The 19,446-nt window shown below is 43.1% G+C and overlaps 1 protein-coding gene across 2 annotated transcripts in view; it reads left to right on the forward strand.

Annotated features, from left to right (window-relative positions):
• LOC126458917 (calcitonin gene-related peptide type 1 receptor-like) overlaps window positions 1-19,446 on the forward strand; it is a 260,388-nt gene that overhangs the window by 160,141 nt on the left and 80,801 nt on the right. For both annotated transcript variants that reach the window (XM_050095825.1, XM_050095826.1), the window contains 2 exons: window positions 3,291-3,444; window positions 6,947-7,072. In XM_050095825.1, coding sequence (XP_049951782.1) covers window positions 3,291-3,444; window positions 6,947-7,072 — 280 coding nt within the window. The remainder of the gene's footprint in view (window positions 1-3,290; window positions 3,445-6,946; window positions 7,073-19,446) is intronic.

Consider the following 19,446-nt stretch of genomic DNA (forward strand, 5'->3'; position numbering starts at 1 on the left):
CTACAAACTCTTTGCCATGAAGGACCATAGGATGGATGGAAACAGGAGAGTCACAAACTGACGTGGTCCTATGGATTAATATGAGTAGTTCTCTTATTTCTCGGATAGGGTGACATTTTATAGAGACCTAAGCTTTATCCCAGAGGCCAGAACAGGGATCACCACTTGTGACATCAGAAAGAGAGGTACCGCCTTACTGCTGCACTGCAACTGGCATCTGACCTCGAAGCATCAGCTGGACGTATTGCATCGAGGCAAACGGTCTACAGAAGGCTTCAGTAGAGTGGCCTTGATTGTTGGATACCTGCTAACTGTTTACCTCTGGCGTGTGTTCACAGAAGGGATGGTCTAGAATGGATAAGTCAACATGCCATCTGGACAGTCGAACAGTGGGCCAATGTTTTTTTTACCGATGAGTCCCGATTTGGTCTGGAGAGTGATTCTTGACGGATTCTCCTCTGGAGGGCACGTGGAACACGATTTCGGAACCCAAACATTGTGGAAAAACACCGATGTAGAGGAGGACCCCTAATTACGTGGCCAGGGATTATGTTGACCACTCAAAACCTTCTACATGGAATTGTATGGGCTAATCAGCAAGATTAACTGCTGCCAGGTACTGTGAGGAGATCTTGGCATCTCATGCAGGTTTGTTGTGAGGTGCTGTGGACCCAGACTTCGTATTGATGGGTGATAATACTCGACCTCATAGAGCACAGGTGGTTGATGTTTTTTGGACACAGAGGGTATTACACGGATGTAGTGGCCTGCTCACTCTCTCGATTTGAATCCCATAGAGCATGTCTGGGATGCACTTGGGAGACAGTTTGTATCATGTCAGCATCCACCAACCACTCTCCAAGACTTTTGAGCAGCGCTGCAAGAAGAATGGGTGTTATTACCTCAACATGAAACTGATGACATTATTCACAGCACGTCCCATCATTGTCAGTTCTGTGTTGGTGCAAGAGGTGGTCACACCCCATACTGATCACATTAAGCAGTTGTCAGAACGTGTATTCAAATGTGTTAAGTCGAAAAAAAAGAACATTTTTGTCTACCGTTATTTATGTTGCAGTTGATTACGTTCTGTATCATTTAGATTGTTTCTACTTTACTATCACCTGTTTATACTGTTTTGTGGAAAAATATACGCAACCTTGAAAAATTTCTGTTTGTTGCTTTAATTTTGGACACCAGTGTAGATATACTTGTCTTTTCCCCAAGGCATTGGCCTCTTATACATTTGACACATATAATGAACACGTTTCCTCCTCCCCTTCTCTCTTTCCACCTCTTCCTCCCTTTGTCTGTCCATCTCATCCTTCCACTGCTATCTGTCTACCTTCTCCTTCCCAATCTCTCTATCTCTTAATCTCCACCTCCGCCTTTCTTTATTCATATACTCCACCCCCTAGTCTCTTATCACATCCTCCTCCACCCCCCACCCCCCTCTGGCCATATCAACCTCCCTCTCTCTTTTTCCAGCTCAGCCTTCCCTCTTCTTTTTTCCACCTGTCCACCATCCCTCTATACCTTCCATCTACTTCATCCATCTCCCCCTCCTCCCTCCTCTCTGTCAATTTCCTCCTCCATCTCACTCTATCTACCATTTCCTCTATCAGTCGCAACCTGTTCCCATCTAAACTCATTATCACATTTAGCCTCTGCAACACAGTTCAATAAGGCAGCCAATACAACTCCCACAACATGCCTGTCATGCAGGGCAGGCTATATACCAAGGACTTGAAAATCATTTATTTACCTCTGATGTTCAGGTGTTATGCAAGGCAGGTCGATGAAGCAGACTGATTCTTCTTCAACACAACACACCTGTCATGCAGAGCAGCTCACATATCAAGGCCTGCAGAACCGTTTCTTATCCCTGATGTGTAGACTGCACTGCAAATCAGGTTGATTCGACAGGACCGCACAACATGCCTGTCATGCAGGCCAGCCTATATGCCAGGAAGTGGGATAAACGCGTTTTTCCCTTATCGCTGTTCCTGTTGGAGCTAGGATGTTATAAATATCGCAGCACTGATGCTCATGAGATCTGTTGATTCTGTGCCAAATTTGGTTGAAATCGATCCAGGGGTTTGACAGAAGATCTCAGACACACACACACACACACACACACACACACACACACACACACAGATTTCATATATATATATTTGTGTGTGTGTGTGTGAGTGTATGTGTGTGTGACAATTTTATTTTATATATATATATATATATATATATATATATATATATATATATATATATATATAATAATTTTATGAAATCTAATGAACTTGTAAGTACATTGAAAAATTTAGTAGTTCAAATAGTTTAGAACTAATCGAAGTGAGAAGTAATCCACAATTTTAAGAGCTCCCTTTGTTTTCTATACTTTACATTCTTTATTAATAAAAGTTCAGGAAATCACCTACAACTGTACAGTAACAGTAGTTTGAAAAAGGTATTAACTATAAATGGAGGATCGTTCTGATGGCAGCCATGTAGCTTAACCTGTTAATGGTGACAGTCTCCTTCTACTTGCACTACTACAATTCCATTATGTATAGTTCACTATACTAACGCGTTTTTCCCATATAGCTGTTCCTGTTGGAGCTAGGATGTTATAAATATCAGAGCACTGATGCTCATGTGATCTGTTGATTCTGTGCCAAATTTGGTTGAAATCGATCCACGTGTTTTACAGATCTCAGACGCACACACACACACACACACACACACACACACACACACACAGATTATATATATATATATATATATATATATATATATATATATACGTGTGTGTGTGTGTGTGACAATTATATATATATAATAACAATTTTATAAAATCTAATGAACTTGTAAGTACATTGAAAAATTTAATAGTTCAAATATCTTAGAACTAATCGAAATGAGAAGTAAGCCACAATTTCAAGATCTCCCTTTGTTTTCTATACTTTACATACTTTAATAAATATTCAGGAAATCACCTTCAACTGTACAGTAACAGTAGTTTGAAAAAGGTATTAACTATAAGTGGAGGATCGTTCTGAAGGCAGCCACGTAGCTTAACCTGTTAATGGTGACAGTCTCCTTCCACTTGCACTATTACAATTCCATTATGCATAGTTCACGTGATGAACAAGGTGAAACGTCATTATGCCACCCCCTTAGCTCCAATACTTAAAACATTTAATATCTATTCAAGCTGGTCTGCATACTGTTTAATCTTTGATACATCTTGTATTTTCAATAACTTTCAATGTGATGTGCCAATGTTTCAGGCAAACAAAACAGTCCCAGTATTCTTCAGTCCAGATGACCCAAGAGCTAGTAAGATGATAGCAGCCTCATTTGTTGAAGACCGTTTCTTTGACAACTGGGTGAGCTGTTATAGGGCAGCAGAGGCATGTTGTGCAAGCGCGGTTTCTGATCAGGGTAAGTGTTATGAATAATAATGGACCAATGTCTTGAAGTCTATCGTGCTTTTTTACTATAACATATAATTATTTAAGGACTGTGTATAATTCTTTTTTCAGTGTACTAATTGCTAATCGTTATTAATTCCAGTATGAAGTAATAACTCACTGAAGAAAAATATACCAGATCAAGTATATCTCACTTAATCCCCATACTGCTCATTAAGAAATGGGTGGTTGCAGTTCGTTGCTTTAGCAGACAACGTTGTTCACAATTTTGTGGAAAACTTGGTGTGCATTGTTGGCTCTATACCAGAGTTATGTAGTACTGAATATGCCACGCCAAATGAAATGAAGCTTAATACGTTAAGTGTCGAATCTAAATGTACACCGTTCAACTGGGAAGACCAGGACGGAACGTTTTCTGTTTATTCATTGTGCACTATCACTAAAGGTAATAGCTTATTCCTTTTCAGAAAAGTATCTGTGTCTCAAAGAAATAGGTTTCCAATACTGACAGGAACAGTATCGCATATTTTTGAATGTTCCTCGACCGCATCTTCCCAGGATAATGGATGAACTCATACAAAACGTGGAATTCGCACGCTTTCCCACACTGCACAGCAGGATGCGCAGTTCTCTGTGGCAGCTCTGACGACAGAGTACAATGCACGTGCAAATACAACTGTTTCAAAGTGCACCATTCAGCGCATATTGTTGAACACGAAGCACCACAGCAGAGAACCGCTGCACGTTCGCATGTTCACCAAACAACATCGTCAATTAGGACTGCAGTGCAAACTGAACAATCACGTTTGCTACGAGGGTCAATAGAAATGTGTCGCTATATCTAGTGAATCACGTTTCTTGTTATACCGAGCCGATGGTTGAGTCCAGATACGCTGTCGTCCATTTAAACAGCTGCTCGGAACCTGCAACACACCACGGATGCAGACTGATGGGAGCTGTGTTATGCAATGATGAACACTCACCATGGTTTTTATAGAATCAGTCATAGTAATCAAAGGTACAATGACAGCTGTAGATATCGAGAACGTTACTGCGGACCAACTGCATCCCTTCATGCTTGATGTATTTCTCAAAGTCGATAGCATCTTCCAGCAGGATAACTCTCTATGTTACAAGGCCAGATTGGCGCTACAGTGGTTTGGGGAACATGACAGTGAAATGACGTTGACGTCTTGAGCTGCGAAATTTAAATGATCTGAACGCAATGGAACCCATCTGGGAAGCTACTGCATCCAATTCCATACCCTCAAACCACCTGCCCATCATTTACGGGAATTGCGGGACCTGTGAGAAGACACTGATGCTGAATAAATACACTACTGGCCATTAAAATTGCTACACCAAGAAGAAATGCAGATGATAAACGGGTATTCTTTGGACAAATATATTATACTAGAACTGACATGTGATTACATTTTCACGCAATTTGGGTGCATAGATCCCGAGAAATCAATACCTAGAACAACCATGTCTGGCCGTAATAACGGCCTTGATACGCCTGGACATTGAGTCAAACAGAGTTTGGATGGCGCGCATAGGTACAGCTGCCCATTCAGCTTAAACATGATACCACAGTAACATCAAGAGTACTGACTGGCGTATTGTGACGAGCCAGTTGCTCGGCCACCATTGACCAGACGTTTTCAATGGGTGAGAGATCTGGAGAATGTGCTAGCCAGGGCAGAACATTTTCTGTATCCAGAAAGGCCCGTACTGGACCTGCAACATGCGGTCGTGCATTATCCTGCTGATATGTAGCGATTCGCAGGGATCGAATGAAGGGTAGAGCCACGAGTCGTAACACATTTGAAATGTAATGTCCACTGTTCAAAGTGCCGTCAATGGGAACAAGAGGTGACCGAGACGCGTAACCAATGGCACCCCATACCATCACGACGGGTGATACGCCAGTATGGCGATGACGAATACACGCTTCCAATGTGCGTTCACCGCGATGTCGCCAAACACGGATGCGACCATTTTGATGCTGTAAACAGAACCTGGATTCATCAGAAAAAATGACGTTTTGCCATTCGTGCACCCAGGTTCGTCATTGAGTACACCAACGCAGGCGCTTCTGTCTGGGATGCAGCGTCAAGGGTAACCGCAGCCATGGTCTCCGAGCTGATAGTCCATGCTACTGCAAACGTCGTCGAACTGTTCGTGCAAATGGTTGTTGTCTTGCAAACGTCCTCATCTGTTGACTCAGGGATAGAGACGTGGGTGCACGATCCGTTACAGCCATACGGATAAGATGCCTGTCATCTCGACTGCTAGTGGCACGAGGCCGTTGGGATCCAGCACGACGTTCCGTATTACCCTCCTGAACCCACCGATTCCATATTCTGCTAACAGTCATTGGATCTCGACCAACGCGAGCAGCAATGTCGTGATAAGATAAACCGCAATCGCGATAGACTCAATTCGACCTTTATCAAAGTCGGAAATGTGATGATACGCATTTCTCCTCCTTACACGAGGCATCATAACAACGTTTCACCAGGAACGCCGGTCAACTGCTTTTTGTGTATGAGAAATCGGTTGGAAACTTTCCTCATGTCAGCACGTAGTAGGCGTCGCCACCGGCGCTAACTTTGTGTGAATGCTCTGAAAAGGTAATCATTTGCATATCACAGCATCTTCTTCCTGTCGGTTAAATTTCGCGTCTGTAGCACGTCATCCTCGTGGTGTAGCAATTTTAATGGCCAGTAGTGTATTTAAGGAGACCAAACAGCTAAGGTCACCAGTCTCCTATTCAGCTCCTAGTCCAGAATCAGTGTACCCAAGTGTCTGTGTATAGAGTAAATTCTGTGTGCAAATGTGAGAAAGTGTTCTAAATGTTTGCGTAACATGTATCTGAGGCGGAGTGTGGGAAACAGCCCGGTGTTCACCTAGTGTGACGTGGGAAACGGCCTAAAACCACGTCCATGCTGACCGGCACTCCGACCCCTCATTGTTAAATCGCTGGGCGGATTCGATCTGGGGCTGGCATATCTCCATATCTCCAGAAACCTACCAATGGCTTGTAGAATCTTTGCCACGCAGAATCACTGCTTTTTCGGGTGACCATAATGTTTTAGCTCAGCAGTGTATTTTGTATGATAAGGTACTACTGGGGCTTTTTCAGGTCATTTTAGATCACAAGCTTAATGTGACTATTGATATTTTATCTTTCCAGCTCCCTGTCGTGGTATACTGAGCATAAAATGGATCCATTTTGTAATTAGATTCTTACTAGTTTTTACTTTTGTCTCATTTTTCATGGCTTTTCACCAATTTCCATCTTGTTTCCTTATTTCGCTCATTTAAAGGTATTAGAATGAGTGGTTAAATAATTATTTTACGTGTCTGATTCTCTCTCCGATCTGTCTCTTACATTGTAGATAACAGAGAATCTGTTTCAGTTAGCAAAGGAAAAGCTGAACTTCGTAGGACAAAAGAGCGGAACGTAACGACAGGAAAGGGTTAAACAACACAATATCTGCTTCCAGGTGGGGAAGGACAATGCCCTCACACATGGGACGGTTGGCAGTGCTGGAGGACCGCCGCTCCACAGACAGTGCAGCAGGCGCCCTGCCCCGATTACGCCTATACGTCAACACCGCCGAGCTGTACATGTAAGTCACCATAAATCAAGCTCTACAGAGCTAACTTCATTTAAGTGTCTACGTACAGAGTGTATCCGACGTCTAGGAGTGCCCTCTTTGAGTAGTAATGAAAAGGTCCTCGATTCCGGGTTTGAACCCCGCCACCATTTAGACTTTGAATAAAATTCATCGGCACTGGCGACCGAAGATTTCCAGTCATCCTCATTCTCCAAACGGCCCTGTCAAAGAGGGCGGAGGAGCGGACAGAGGTTCAGATGCACTCTTGCCCCTGGGGTGGGAAACTGCCCAGGTGGAAGAATCAGCAATTATCAACGGCATGAGGCTACAGCAGGCAATGAAAAGCGCTGTATTAAAAACACATAATGTGTATCCGTAAGATAAGTGACCTGTAGCTGAAAAGATGTCATGATGATGTCTCCATTGCTGAAAGATCCCAGACTAGCCCCCCCCCCCCCCTTTCGGATCTCTGGGAAGGGACTGCCAAAGGGGAGGTACTGCCAAGGGGGAGGTGTCTATGAGAAAAAGATTGAATCATCAACGAAAGGATAATGTCCTACGAGTCAGGACGCAGAATGTCAGAAGTTTGAACGTGGAAACGTGATAGGGAAGCTAGAAAATCTGAAAACGATAATGCAAAGGCTCAAACTAGATGTAGTGGGGATCATTGAAGTGAAAGGGAACGAAAATAAGAATTTCTGATCACATGATTACGGGGAAATATCGGCAGCAGCAGAGAAAGGCAGAACGTTATGAATAGGAAGGTAGGGCAGAGAGTGCGTTACTGTAAATAGTTCAGTTCAAAATGGTTAAAATGGCTCTGAGCACTATGGGACTAAACATCTGGGTCATCAGTTCCCTAGAACTTAGAACTACTTAAACCTAACTAACCTAAGGACATCACACACATCCATGCCCGAGGCAGGATTTGAACCTGCGACCGTAGCAGTCGCGCGGTTCCGGACTGAAGCGCCTAGAACCGCTCGACCACCGCGGCTGGCAAATAGTTCAGTGATAGGGTTGTCCCCATCAGAACTGAAAGCAAACGAACACCGACAACGGTAATTCAGGTATACATGTCGACGTCCCAACCCGAAGATGCAGAGATAGGGAAAGTGCATGAGGATATTGAACTGGACTGATCAGTATAGCAGATACAGATTCAGATCACCATTTAGTAGTGAAGAAGAGTAGGCTGAAGTTTAAGAGATTAGTCAGGAAGAATCAACACGCAAAGAAGTTGGATACGTAAGTACTAAGGAATGAAGAGATACGCTTGAAGTTCTATAATGCAGTAGATCGGCAACAACGAACAGCTCAGTAGGCAGTTCGGTTGAAGAGGAGTCGACATCTCTAAAAAGAGCAGTCACAGAAATGGGAAAGAAAAATATAGGTACAAAGAAGGTAACTGCGAAGAAACCAGGGGGAACACATGAAATATTTCAGCTGATCGATGTAAGAAGGAAGTACAAAAATGATCGGGGAAATTCAGGAATACAAAAATACTAGTCGCTGAGGAATGAAATAAACAGGAAGTGCGGGGAGCCAAGACGAAACGTTTGCATGAAACGAGAGAAGAAAACAAAAAAGAAATGATTTTCGGAAGAACTGACTCAGCATATAGAAAAGTTGTGGTATCAACGTTCGCTACCATACTTGTTAGGGGTTGCAGTTATCGACCGCGGGCCGTATTAGTATCGTTGGACACCCGAAGTCGCGACCAGCACCGCTAGCGCCGCTCCGCGGATTGTATCAAGTTTATAGCGAGCTCTCGTCCACTCTCGCTCGGGACGTCAAGTAGTAAAGTAGCATAGCCTTCAGCTGATAGGAAGCAACCTCTAACAAGGCGCTTAGAAACGTATGACCTAAGTGAGGCCTCAATAACTATCTGTTTCTAATTATATGTATACAGCCAAGAAGAATCTTGTACAATCAGTTAAGCACAAGATATATTATTTTTTACCAACGACTTCTAATTATTTTAGTCGTTGCAGATCCCTATCACACAGCCAGCACCTTCTCGACGTTTCTGACAAACCTGCTGTGATTTATATGTTTCTATTTAGCATTGACAACCAGTCAACACTGGCGACGACTCGTTCGTCCTCATCATAACGAAAGTCAAAACAACCTTCGGTGAAATTAAAAGCAAGGATGGGAATATTAAGACTGCAACGGGAATCCCATTGTAAAATGCAGAGGAGAGAGCGGACAGGTGGAAAGAGTTCACTGGAGGCCTCCATGAAAGGGAAATTTGTATGATGTGATAGAAGAGGAAACAGAAGTCGATACAGAAGAGATAGAGGATCCGGCATTAGAATGAGAATTTAAAAGAGAGACTTAAGACAAAATAAGGCAGAAGGGTTACATAACATTCCATCAGTATTTCTAAAATCATTGATGGAAGTGGCAGCAAAACGACTATTCACGTTGGTGTGTAGAATGTAGGAGTCTGGCGATATACCATAAGACTTTCGGAAAAATATCATCCGCACAATTCTGAAGACTGCAAGAAGCGGACAAGTGCGAGAATTATGGCACAATCAGCTTAAAAGTTCATGCATCCAAGTTGCTGACAAAATTAATATAAAGAAGAATGGAAAAGAAAATTGAGGATTTGTTAGATGCCGATACGTTTGGCACAAAAGAGGGAGTTCTGACGTTTGGGTTGATAATGAAAGTAAGACTAAAGAAAAATCAAGACACGTTCATAGGAATTGTTGACCTGGAAAAAGTGTTCATTAGTATCAAATGGTGAAGATGTTCGAAATTATAAGACAAATAGGCATAAGCTATAGGGCTATATGGGTAACATACAACAAGTATTCACAAGGTGATTCAAAAAGAAAGAACAGATTTCAGTTGTTACAGAGAAACTATGAAAGACAGAAATTCACCGCGCGTGTCATTGAATAAAGCAAGGTTCGAAGTTTTATGTTCGCACAGACATACACTCAACAGGAGCACCACACGTTGCCCGAGGAACATCAAAAGGGTAGTCCATTTCATTCCACACACTAATCAACATCTCCCTGTTTACTGAATCGACAGCTTCAACAATTCGATTTCTCAGCTCTTGAAGAGTAGCTGCCATCTTTTATGTACCCCCACCAGAAATAAACACAATGTCTGGATTTGGTGACCTGAGACACCAGATGCCATGAACCAGATCTAGGCGTCCTCCTCTTCAAATCGAAAGTTATAGGATGGTGTTGTTAAGATAACACCGCACCTCAAGGAGAAAGGCTGGGGGGTCGTCATGCATAAAAATCAAACCGCTGGAATCTTCTTGAAGTTGAGGAAACAACCAATTTTGCAGTATCTCCAGATATGACATTCCTGTCACAGTTTCCTCCGCAGGAAAGAAAGGTCCATAAGCTTTGTCAACAGAAACGACACAAAACACACTCAGTTTCGGTGAGTCTCATGTTCTATGATAATGCCAGGATTTTGTAATCCCCAGATTGTTACATTATGACGGTTTACTTTACCCACTATATCAAACATCGATTCGTCCGAAACGATGGGTCGTTCGGAGAAAGTTTCCTCCGGCGTATACTGAAAAACTGAAATGCAGAATTTCTATCTTCTGCTATCTACATCTACATCTACATTTATACTCCGCATGACACCCAACGGTGTGTGGCGGAGGGCACTTTACGTGCCACTGTCATTACCTCCCTTTCCTGTTCCAGTCGCGTATGGTTCGCGGGAAGAACGACTGTCTGAAAGCCTCCGTGCGCGCTCTAATCTCTCTAATTTTACATTCGTGATCTCCTCGGGAGGTATAAGTAGGGGGAAGCAATATATTCGATACCTCATCCAGAAACGCACCCTCTCGAAACCTGGCGAGCAAGCTACACCGCGATGCAGAGCGCCTCTCTTGCACAGTCTGCCACTTGAGTTCGTTAAACATCTCCGTAACGCTATCATGCTTACCAAATAACCCTGTGACGAAACGCGCCGCTCTTCTTTGGATCTTCTCTATCTCCTCCGTTAACACGATCTGGTACGGATCCCACACTGATGAGCAATACTCAAGTATAGGTCGAACGAGTGTTTTGTAAGCCACCTCCTTTGTTGATGGACTACATTTTGTAAGGACTCTCCCAATGAATCTCAACCTGGTACCCACCTTACCAACAATTAATTTTATATGATCATTCCACTTCAAATCGTTCCGCACGCATACTCCCAGATATTTTACAGAAGTAACCGCTACCAGTGTTTGTTCCGCTATCATATAATCATACAATAAAGGATCCTTCTTTCTATGTATTCGCAATACATTACATTTGTCTATGTTAAGGGTCAGTTGCCACTCCCTGCACCAAGTGCCTATCCGCTGCAGATCTTCCTGCATTTCGCTACAATTTTCTAATGCTGCAACTTCTCTGTATACTACAGCATCATCCGCGAAAAGCCGCATGGAATTTCCGACACTATCTACTAGGTCATTTATATATATTGTGAAAAGCAATGGTCCCATAACACTTCCCTGTGGCACGCCAGAGGTTACTTTAACGTCTGTACGTCTCTCCATTGATAACAACATGCTGTGTTCTGTTGGCTAAAAACTCTTCAATCCAGCCACACAGCTGGTCTGATATTCCGTAGGCTCTTACTTTGTTTATCAGGCGACAATGCGGAACTGTATCGAACGCCTTCCGAAAGTCAAGAAAAATAGCATCTACCTGGGAGCCTGTATCTAATATTTTCTGGGTCTCATGAACAAATAAAGCGAGTTGGGTCTCACACGATCGCTGTTTCCGGAATCCATGTTGATTCCTACATAGTAGATTCTGGGTTTCCAGAAACGACATGATACTCGAGCAAAAAACATGTTCTACAATTCTACAACAGATCGACGTCAGAGATATAGGTCTATAGTTTTGCGCATCTGCTCGACGACCCTTTTTGAAGACTGGGACTACCTGTGCTCTTTTCCAATCATTTGGAACCTTCCGTTCCTCTAGAGACTTGCGGTACACGGCTGTTAGAAGGGGGGCATGTTCTTTCGAATTGGTATCCCGTCAGGTCCAGTGGACTTTCCTCTGTTGAGTGATTCCAGTTGCTTTTATATTCCTTGGGCACTTATTTCGATGTCAGCCATTTTTTCGTTTGTGCGAGGATTTAGAGAAGGAACTGCAGTGCGGTCTTCCTCTGTGAAACAGCTTTGGAAAAAGGTGTTTAGTATTTCAGCTTTACGCTTGTCATCCTCTGTTTCAATGCCTTCATCATCCCGGAGTGTCTGGATATGCTGTTTCGAGCCACTTACTGATTTAATGTAAGACCAGAACTTCCTAGGATTTTCTGTCAAGTCGGTACATAGAATTTTACTTTCGAATTCACTGAACGCTTCACGCATAGCCCTCCTTACGCTAACTTTGACATCGTTTAGCTTCTGTTTGTCTGAGAGATTTTGGCTGCGTTTAAACTTGGACTGAAGCTCTCTTTGCTTTCGCAGTAGTTTCCTAACTTTGTTGTTGTACCACGGTGGGTTTTTCCCGTCCCTCACAGTTTTACTCGGCACGTACCTGTCTAAAACGCATTTTACGATTGCCTTGAACTTTTTCCATAAACATTCAACATTGTCAGTGTCGGAACAGAAATTTTCGTTTTGATCTGTTAGGTAGTCCGAAATCTGCCTTCTATGCTATTACTCTTGCTAAACAGATAAACCTTCCTCCCTTTTTTTATATTCCTATTAACTTCCATCTTCAGGGATGCTGCAACGGCCTTATGATCACTGATTCCCTGTTCTGCACATACAGAGTCGAAAAGTTCGGGTCTGTTTGTTACCAGTAGGTCCAAGATGTTATCTCCACGAGTCGGTTCTCTGTTTAATTGCTCGAGGTAATTTTCGGATAGTGCACTCAGTGTAATGTCACTCGATGCTCTGTCCCTACCACCCGTCCTAAACATTTGAGTGTCCCAGTCTATATCTGGTAAATTGAAATCTCCACCTAAGACTATAACATGCTGAGAAAATTTATGTGCAATGTATTCCAAATTTTCTCTCAGTTGTTCTGCCACTAATGCTGCTGAGTCGGGAGGTCGGTAAAAGGAGCCAATTATTAACCTAGCTCGGTTGTTGAGTGTAACCTCCACCCATAATAATTCACAGGAACTATCCAATTCTACTTCACTACAGGATAAACTACTACTAAGAGCGACGAACACTCCACCACCGGTTGCATGCAATCTATCCTTTCTAAACACCGTCTGTACCTTTGTAAAAATTTCGGCAGAATTTATCTCTGGCTTCAGCCAGCTTTCTGTACCTATAACGATTTCAGCTTCGGTGCTTTCTATCAGCGCTTGAAGTTCCGGTACTCTACCAACGCAGCTTCGACAGTTTACAATTACAATACCGATTGCTGCTTGGTCCCCGCATGTCCTGACTTTGCCCCGCACCCGTTGAGGCTGTTGCCCTTTCTGTACTTGCCCAAGGCCATCTAACCTAAAAAACCGCCCAGCCCACGCCACACAACCCCTGCTACCCGTGTAGCCGCTTGTTGCGTGTAGTGGACTCCTGACCTATCCAGCGGAACCCGAAACCCCACCACCCTATGGCGCAAGTCGAGGAAGGCAACTGCTGCAGTAACTGCAACTTGTGAGGCTTCATAAGCAGGCGTCGTTTCAGAACACGCCACATTGTTGTTTCAGCAAGTTGAAATTCCTGCCTGCCGTCTTGTGGACTTCCGAGGGCTCCGTGTGAACGGCACCTCGGATACGCTCGATATTTTCTTCAGAGGTGCGTGGACGACCAGTGCTGTTCTCTTCACACACGCAACAAACTCCAGAGAATGTTGTACGCCAGTCATGAATTTGCTTGTGCAGTTGTAGCTTGTTCCTGAACTGACGACGGAAATCATGTTGCACTTGAGCAATGGATTGACTTCGCGCAAATTCCGACACACGAAATAATTTAACTTGTGGTGTAGTCCCCATGTTGCTACAAACAAACAACAGTGTAATTGTGTCAAAACTTTGAATCTTCCTCTAACCAGCGCGCAATGTGTTTCCATCTTTTATAATTTGTTTGTAATAAATAACTGAAATCTGCTCTTTCTTTTTGAATCATCTGGGATTTAAAATCGGGCCGTTCTAATCTGCCCAGGTAGATCACTATACCTGTTAGAGAGACCATCTCAATATTGTGAAGTAATAGGCACAATAAGATAAACCGTTTATATACAAAATGTTGCTTACTTTAGCCAGTGGATGAAAACGGGAGTTTTTCAAACAACTTATCTGATGGAATGTGTCATTGCATTCTAACAAATGCCTCCTTTAACATTTAGGAACCAAAGAATATTATCATTTCCTGAATTTTGAAAACGTATATTAGTTTTAAAAATAAATACGTTTACCTTCCTGATAGGTATCTCTAGTGACAGAAGAGACTAGACTATGATTTGAAGACACACTGAGATTTTCCCATGTACAACTTCGTTATCTTTAACGATACACTACTGACCATTAAAATGGCTACACGAAGAAGAAATGCAGATGACAAACGGGTATTCATTGGAGAAATATATTATACTAGAACTGACATGTGATTACATTTTCACGCAATTTGGGTGAATAGATCCTGAGAAATCAGTACTGAGAACAACCGCCTCTGGCCGTAATAACGGCATTGATACGCCTGGGCATTGAGTCAAACAGAGCTTGGATGCCGTGTACAGGTGCAGCCGCCCATGCAGCTTCAACACGATACCACAGTTGATCAAGAGTAGTGACTGGCGTATTGTGACGAAAAAGTTGCTCGGCCACCATTGACCAGACGTTTTCAATTGGTGAGAGATCTGGAGAATGTGCTGGCCAGGGCAGCAATCGAACATTTTCTGTATCCAGAAAGGCCCGTACAGGACCTGCAACATGCGGTCGTGCATTATCCTGCTGATATGTAGCGATTCGCAGGGATCGAATGAAGGGTAGAGCCACGGGTCGTAACACGCCTGAAATGTAACGTCCACTGTTCAAAGTTCCGTCAATGGGAACGAGAGGTGACCGAGACGCGTAACCAATGGCACCCCATGCCATCACGCCGGGTGTTACGCCAGTATGGCGATGACGAATAAACGCTTCCAATGTGCGTTCACTGCGATATCTCCAAACACGGATGCGACCATCATGATGCTGTAAACAGAACCTGGATTCATCAGAAAAAATGACGTTTTGCCATTCGTGCACCCAGGTTCGTATTTTAGTACATCATCGCAGGCGTTCCTGTCTGTGATGCAGCATCAAGGGTAACCGTAGCCATGGTCTCCGAGCTGGTAGTCCATGCTGCTGCAAACGTCGTCGAACTGTTCGTGCAGATGGTTGTTGTCTTGCAAACGTCCCCATCTGTTGACTCAGGGGTCGAGACGTGGCTGCACGATCCGTTACAGCCATGCGAATAAGATGCCTGTCATCTCGACTGCTAGTGGTACGAGGCCGTTGGGATCCAGTACGGCGTTCCGTATAACCCTCCTGAACCCACCGATTCCATATTCTGCTAACAGTCATTGGATCTCGACCGACGTGAGTAGCAATGTCGCGCTACGATAAACCGCAATCGCTATAGGCTACAATCCGACTTTTATCAAAGTCGGAAACATGCTGGTATGCATTTCTCCTGCTTACATGAGGCATCACAACAACGTTTCACCAGGCAACGCCAGTCAACTGCTGTTCGTGTATGAGAAAAAGGTTGGAAGCTTCCCTCATGTCAGCACGTTGTAGGTGTCGCCACCGGCTCCAGCCTTATGTGAATGCTCTGAAAAGCGAATCATTTGCATATCACAGCATCTTCTTCCTGTCGGTTAAATTTCGCGTCTGTATCACGTCATCTTCGTGGTGTAGCAATTTTAATGGCCAGTAGTATATTTTAATATACCAACGACCGTAATGTGACTTTGATGAAATTAATCGTAATGAGCAGTGACGGTGCAATAAAGGGGCAACAGAAAACCGTGACTCAGGAGAAAATCGGTGAATTTTCATCTAGAACGTGCAGGTTTTCACCTAAGTCTTGACCGCAAACCAATGAGTGCAATGTTAATTGTATGCTAACTATCATCCTATTTTAATAAACGTATCTTTGGAGGAGAACGTAAACGTACAATCGCATATACTTGAATTGGTTTCGGTCTCTCAGTTGTCTAGAAGCTGATCGCAAGTCGCGGCAAAACATTTGTTATTAAAAGATAATGACTAGTTTTTGAAGTTCTTTGCAGAATTGGTGGTCGCAGTGTAAATAACTAAACGTAGCTGGAGTTGATTTTACAATATGAGCTAGCCGAAACAAGAAATAATTTTTAATTTAAAAAATGGTTCAAATGGCTCTGAGCAGTATGGGACTTAACTTCTAAGATCATCAGTCCCCTAGAACTTAGAATTACTTAAACCTAACCAACCTAAGGACATCACACACATCCACGCTCGAGGCAGGATTCGAACCTGCGACCGTAGCGGTCGCGCGGCTCCAGACTGTAGCGCATAGAACCGCTCGGCTTAATTTCGAAGCTCACTGAATAAATAATCAAACTGTTGAACCTTCAATGTATATTAGCACTCTTCCCTACATAATGTGTAATTTTCCTCTGTTACCTCACTCGCAGAATTATTATAAGTCGCTATATGAACTGGATTCGCGAAGTAATCAAGTTCTCAACGCTGGCATTAAGCGCTCACTTGCCACCCACAAATCAAGTAAACACAAACTTCGTAATCTCGCGTCCTAAAGACAGAGAGCCTGAGTTTTTCGACCCTAAACATGCAGTCACTAACCTCGTATCCTGAAGATAGAGTTTCTCACTCTTTCGAGTCTAAACACTCTGCACTGTGCTGTATCTCTGTTATCCCACAGCGATATTATAGCATGCGATGTCGGCTGTCATCGACACCTCCGGCAGCCCTAAAACGCGCCATCGCTCGTCAGGTGGTCAGGACACTGTCGTCTAGCCGGAGATAAAACCCGGCCGCTGGGTCACTCCACTACACTTTAAATCGTGCAGTGCGTAGGTTTCTACCTCGCTTTCAGTGTACTTTTATGACATGTCTGTCAACTGTATTTCAACTGGGCTAAGTTTTACGCAGAGTATTGACGGATTTCCTTGACCCTGGACTGTTTGGATTATTCTCTTGGTGTGTTCCACAGTTTACGAGGGCCCATCACGGACAGAAACTGTGAACCAACAAATGATTGCCGTGTATCAATATTTTCTGTGTAATAAGAAGTGTGTTGCACTGCCTTGGAGTAGCATTCGCAACCCACGTCTTCAATTATTTGCTGGATGTATTCCAGTCTCTGTCTTTCTCTACAGTTTTTACTCTCTACACCTCCCTCTAGTACGGTGAACGTTAATCTCTGATGTCTTAACAAACGTCCTATCATTCCGTCCCTTCGTGTAGTCAGTGTTTTCCATATACTCCTCGCCGATTCCGCGGAGAACCTCCTCATTCCCTACTTTATCAGTCCACCTACTTTTCAAGAGTCCTGTGTACTACCACATCTCAAATGCTTAGATTCTCTTCTGTTCAGGTTTTCCTACCGTCCATGTTTCACTAGCACACCTTGCTGTGCTCCAAAACTACATTCTCAGAAATTTCTTCATCAAGTTAAGGCCTTTGTTAGATACTGGTAGATTTCTTTAGACCACGAATGTCCATTTTTCCAGTGCTAGTCTGCTTTTATGTTGTCCTTTACGGGTTTTTCGAGGCCCACGAGAAAGACAAGCCGCGCCGCGTACGTCACGAAGGTAGTCCTGAACTCACTCGCTCGCTTAGCTCAGCAGACAAAATGCGTTTCTAAACCTGTTAACTCGCAGCTGGGCGTGTGAGTACTAACGAGAATTGCATCTTCCACTGGAATCTCCTATTATGAAGTCTTACTGATTAACAGTACTACAGCAAGATTTAAATAAGATCAATACTCGATATAAATGGTATAGCCCCTTGTTTATAGCATTTAGTCTATTATGCATAACAGTACTCATTACATGCTGGAAGTGGTGCCTTACGCAACTGATAATCATTTTAGCATGATTTTATTTTATTTTACGCCAGTACAGCAGTAAAAAATTATAAATAGGCCCATGGACTTCCCATCGTTATAGGACTAATAACAGTAAGATTCCGTAATAACGGATTCTAGTAGAAGATTCAGTTTTCGTTTGTAAGGACACGCTTAGTTACGAGTTAACAGGTCTAGAAACGTGGTTTGTCTGCTGATTTGAGCGAGCGAGCGATTTCAGGACTACCTTCGTGACGTACGCGCCGGGGCCTGTCTTTCTCGTGGGCCTCGGTTATTTTGATGCATAGGTAGCTGACTATCTTTACTTCACGTACTTTGTGATCACCAATTCTGATGTCAAGTTTCTCGGCATATTCTTTTCTGTCACTTCTCACACTTTCGCAATGTCATCAGCGAATCTTATCATTGATATCCTTTCACCTTGAATTGTAATTCCACTCATGAACCTTTCTTTTATTTCCGTTACTGCTTCTGCGATGAACAGATCGAACAGTATGAGCGAAAGACTACAACCCTATCTTACACTCTTTTTAATCCCAACACTTCCTTCTTGGTCTCCTATTCTTATTATTCATTCTTGGCTATTGTACACATTATACATTGCCCGTCTTTCAAAAATGGCTCTAAGCACTATGGGACTTAACACCTAAGGTCATCAGTCTCCTAGACTTAGAACTACTTAAACCTAACTAACCTAAGGACATCACCACACATCCATGCCCGAGGCAGGATTCGAACCTGCGACCGTAACAACAGCGCAGTTCCGGACTGAAGCGTCTAGAACCGCTCGGCCACAGTGGCCGGCTTACCCGTCGTTCCATATAGCTTACCCCTATCCTCTTCCCTGCTACGCTGCTTCGTCTTAACGTCGTGCATTACGTTGCAGATTAACTATACAGCTTTTGAAGTAATTGGCCAACATTAATAAAAAGAGTATCGTAAAACATCGCACTCAAACACGTATCAAAAACGAACAGCTTCTAAAACATTACAGTGACATAAATATTCAATTGCTACCCTAAGAAATTAATAATCTACACTTATTGAATAAGTACAGATTGAATAAGTTGACCTAGTTTTACATGCAGTGGTCTGTGAATTAAATATTTGTAAGTTTGCTTTTGAGGAAATTCCACATGAGTATCTGGTTATGAGAGACGCTCCTCTAAGCCAGTGGAGTCAGGCAAATGTTCATCTACACTTGTCCATGGCTTGCTAAGCTCGGAGAACTGATTTTATTTATTTATTTTCTAATTTTGTCTTCTAGCATAATACTACACAATTTTAAAAAGTGACCAATATATCAAGGTAGTATTTACCTTTGATCAGACACACTCTGTAGAGGATGAAGTCG

The sequence above is a fragment of the Schistocerca serialis genome, chromosome 1, assembly GCF_023864345.2.
Source record: "Schistocerca serialis cubense isolate TAMUIC-IGC-003099 chromosome 1, iqSchSeri2.2, whole genome shotgun sequence".
Classification (NCBI taxonomy): Eukaryota; Metazoa; Arthropoda; class Insecta; order Orthoptera; family Acrididae; genus Schistocerca; species Schistocerca serialis.